Below are 4,303 nucleotides of genomic sequence, written 5' to 3' on the forward strand. Positions count from 1 at the left end.
CCACAGAGGACCTAAACTCAACAAATGTGTAGGGAAAACTAATTTCAAATTTGATGTCCTTATGTGCCTAACATCAATCTAGTCTCTTCTACACAATAAGAGGTCTTCAGGTTTCTCTCTCTTTAACAGAGGCACTCTACATGGGCCAGGCTTGATCCTTAATTTATATTCAGAATTAACATGTCCCAGGGAACAATCATTTCTGTTCTAGGTGAAAAATAGTACTAACAATTCATATTGTTTTTCCTTCTCTGTAAATTTTTTTTTTTTTTAATCATCCTCACTCGAGGACATTTTTCCATTCTTTGTTCAGATAGAGTGGGAGGGAGAGAGAGGAACAGAGAGAGAGAGAAACATCGATGTGAAAGGGACACATCAAGTGGTCGCCACCCGCACAACCAACCAGGGCCGGGGACAAACTGCAACCAAGGTACATGCCCTTAGCGGGAACTGAACCCAGGTCTCTCCGGACCGCAGGCCGATGCTCTAACCACTGAGCCAAACCGGCCAGGGCTTCTCTGTAATTTTTAAGTCTTCAAATCTTCATGACCTCCACAACTCTCTGATACTTTTAAAATATAAATTTAAAAAATTTATTGGACTTTGTATAGTTGTTTTTAGAAAACTCACTTATCTACCAGACCTACCTAGAGTTGAAAGTATCTTCTTTATCTCATTTTATTACCAATGAAAACCAGAACTTGAGAGAAAACTGCTATTATCATCCTGTCTTTTCTTATTCTGTTAGAAACTTGCTTTAAATCTAAGTAACTTTCCCAAGATGGTAAAGGGCAGTGGTAAGGTAAGACTCAGAAAAACAAAAGCTTTTGATGTTTCCTCATTCCTGCTTTTTTCATTATACCAAGAAGAGTACTGTACCAGTCACAATTCAGTCAGAAAAGAGAAAGCACATTGGTGATTTTAGAAGGATAGAATTAAATATAAGGAATTAGGTAAACAGCTATTAAAGAACGAAACAACTTAAGGGAGACGATATGTAACTAACTGGTTAGTAACCATGAAATACTACATATAAGAGGTTGATTTATTTCATGGAGCTGAGGAGCAAAGAAAAAGGTTAGGGTTATATGAACCTATAGGACTGTAGGGCTGGCCCATTGATCTGAGACTCAGAACTCTGACAGTAGGTACTGCTAACCTGATGCAGAAGTCTGGAATATTGGTAGAGAGCTCGAAGAGCGAGGACTTGGAACTCTGAAAGTAACACATCAGACAGCTACACTGATCTCTTTCAGGCTAACAATGAGGTTGGTCTGGACTAAGTTAAAAAAAAAAAAAAAGATATTGAACCTAAGTATAACTGCCAGGGTAAAATCTGTTATTGAGGTAACATTGACATACAGGAAGCAAACAGATCCCCTACATTTCCATACTCCCATTCATTCTCACTATTGCAGATCAATCCCTATAGGAAGAGTGTTAATACAACAGAAATGTGGTTCCAACAATGTAGAATAAAAAATAAGAAGGGGCTTTGGACTGGAGAAGTAGTAACTTAAAAACTGGTATACCACTCATGTGCCATGCCCTTTCCAGAAAGTATAAAGAAACAAATTTTAGGTAAAATAAACCTTCTAAAATTTTAAGTTAATGAAGAGTAAGTAAAAACACTCTAGGAATTACTTTTTTAATGGATACCTACTTGGATACATTTTTTGGTACTAATTGGAATGTTACATTTTAGGATGGCTAAAATTTTGGACCTCGTCTTGCAGGTTGAGTCAGAAGAGGTTGTGAGGGTTTCCGTTGTGGAATTGGAATATTCTGTGAGGGTTTCTGTTGCGGAATTGGAATATTCTGTGAGGGTTTCCGTTGTGAAATTGGAATATTTGGTTGTGCTTTTGATTCTGGTGTCTGAACCACATTCTTCATTTCAGATTCAGACTGAGAAATTTGCTCTTTTTGCTTAGGTTTTTTCTTCATGCAAAGATAAAAAAGACAACATAATAAAATTAACAACCAAATAAGTGAAAACATTAACACATAAATCTTCTTTATCTTCTTTCTTCTAGGGGGTGGACCACTGTCAATACTACCTCCATGGCCTCTTATTAGGCAGTTGGGAGGGTCCCACAAATAGTTGCAATGGCAATGATGTTTATTGTTGCAGATCCCCCTCTGATTACAGAATGTAGGTGAACAATTACTATCCAAGTAAGATATATGGACACACTTTTTATGGATGCAGACATGTTCTTCACCACACTCTGTGCCATCTTTCACTGCACCTATATCAGGTATGGTCATCCCAATGTGGTAATCGGTACCCCAGCAATTAACATCATTGTAGTAAGTCCAATGTACAGTAGAATGATCTATTAGAAGGGGGATTTTAGTTACATTCTCACACTGAATCCTCCCACACAAAATATCTGAGATATTACATTTCACATATGAAAAGTTTTGAGTACCGCAGTGACCAGAACGGTCACCTAGAGTGTTTATTTGTTTGTAGCACTGGTAATTTGCATTCTGTGCCTTTTGGCCAAAAATCTGCTTACATTGTAAATTGCGGTCATTACATCTCTTTTCATAGCAGTAGGCACTCTCATTACAGGGAATTCCATCTTCCACATATACATCATCTGGGCACATATGGAATGTTCCATTGCACCATTCTGGAAGATCACATTCATTGATCTCCTTTCTACATAGTTTCCCTGCTGGCAAGAACTGACAGTCCTTGCAACAAAGCCCATAAGCACAACTAGACCCAAAACTCAAAGTGCAGTTTGACAGACAACAGGCATCTTTTGCACATTGCTGCAAAAGTCCACAGTCACACTCCTCATTTTTGTCAACAACACCATTCCCACAACGTTGCCGGTTAAATATGTCACTTGTGTGTATAGTGTAGAGCAAACACGTTGTTTGAACTATAGAATCATCCCATAAATAAGCATAACTACAATTGCTAAATTTAGTTGTTGTTGGGTTACCAGGACTCATTATACATTTAGTTTGTCCACACGTACAGAACTTATAATCATGAAACATACCCAAATTATGACCTATATGATGAGCCAATGCAAGTCCAATATCGTTCAATGGTTGTCCTGTAAAAGTAATAATTGCACAACTATGTTCTGGTCTACACATTCCTTGAACAAGGCCTAAACCACTCATTCCTCTTAATGTCTTATTCATGAAAAGATGTGCAGTATCGTGTGGCAGGCGGAGGTTAAGGTTGCGAGCCTTCCAAAGGCAAAAAAGTCTCAGAGATCTCTTTACATCATCTACTTCAATGTAGTTTTCCTGAGTCCACACCTCCATGCCAAACAATAAAACTTTATAACCTACTGACTCATAAATGGAATCTGCTATATTTACAATAACATATAGATCTTCCTGCACCATTGAGACATTTTTTTTACTTTGAAGATAGAGAGTATTGTCAATCACTGCTACTATTTCAATAAAGTAGAAGTGGGGCCACCAGTTATCATAAGAAGATTGCTTCAGAGTAGAATCACCAATCTCTTGAAACTCAAATTGCTGTAACATTTCCTCTTCCATAAAGCCAGATTTCATGGTTGAGAATTGAGTCTCCTCTTTGTCCATTGTATATACCAGATGTTCAAATTTGGTAGAAAAGATCATGGGCTTAATTTCATAAGTAATGTCATTTATCTGTATTAATCCTCGAAAGCCACCAAAACAAGTACTGAGAGCAACCAGGGATTCTGGGTCCTCCTCCACATAACCATGATAGTAGCAGTCATTCTGAACATAAGGCCGGTCCTCAAGGAGAGCACCTTGGTCGCTATAGGTGAACACTGGGAAGTGTTTGGAGAACAAATTCTTCTTGACCCTCATGTAGAGAATGTGTCTCTCACCCCCAAAACGTAGACCATAACAGAGCCATCCTGGAAAATTCATGCTCCGGCCAGTGCGTGTTACCTTCAAGGGAATCACCACTTCTGGAGGATTGTGATAGTGGGAATGCTCAGCCCAGGGGTGTCCAGAAAAGGACAGAAACACCCCAAGCCAGTGTAGTAGGAGCATGATCCTCATATACAACAGGGCTTCAATTATAGTAATTATGAGGCTATCGTTATGGAAACATTGATCCAGAGAAGAAAGCTGGCAGGGCTGGGTCACGGATGGTCAGTATCCTGATTCTAAGCTGGTAAATGTGCAGGGCTAATCATTAAGGATTGGTCTTCTGGCAAAGTTGAACCATTAGAGCATCAGCCCTGTAAGTAAAACAAAAAGCAACATATAGATATGAGTAGTTATGACAGGGCCTGGTGAAGAGAAAGGAAAAGGTGTGCAGTGAAAG

The 4,303-nt window shown here is 38.8% G+C and overlaps 1 protein-coding gene across 1 annotated transcript; it reads right to left on the reverse strand.

Annotated features, from left to right (window-relative positions):
* Positions 1 to 1,710: 1,710 nt before the first annotated feature.
* On the reverse strand, positions 1,711 to 4,035 carry LOC118643944 (disintegrin and metalloproteinase domain-containing protein 29-like). The gene has a single exon (XM_036282266.1). It carries the CDS (start codon positions 4,033 to 4,035, stop codon positions 1,711 to 1,713), a length of 2,325 nt encoding a protein of 774 aa, XP_036138159.1.
* Between the last annotated feature and the right edge of the window lie 268 nt (positions 4,036 to 4,303).

This window comes from Molossus molossus, unplaced genomic scaffold (assembly GCF_014108415.1).
Source record: "Molossus molossus isolate mMolMol1 unplaced genomic scaffold, mMolMol1.p scaffold_m16_p_4, whole genome shotgun sequence".
In the NCBI taxonomy this organism is placed as follows: Eukaryota; Metazoa; Chordata; class Mammalia; order Chiroptera; family Molossidae; genus Molossus; species Molossus molossus.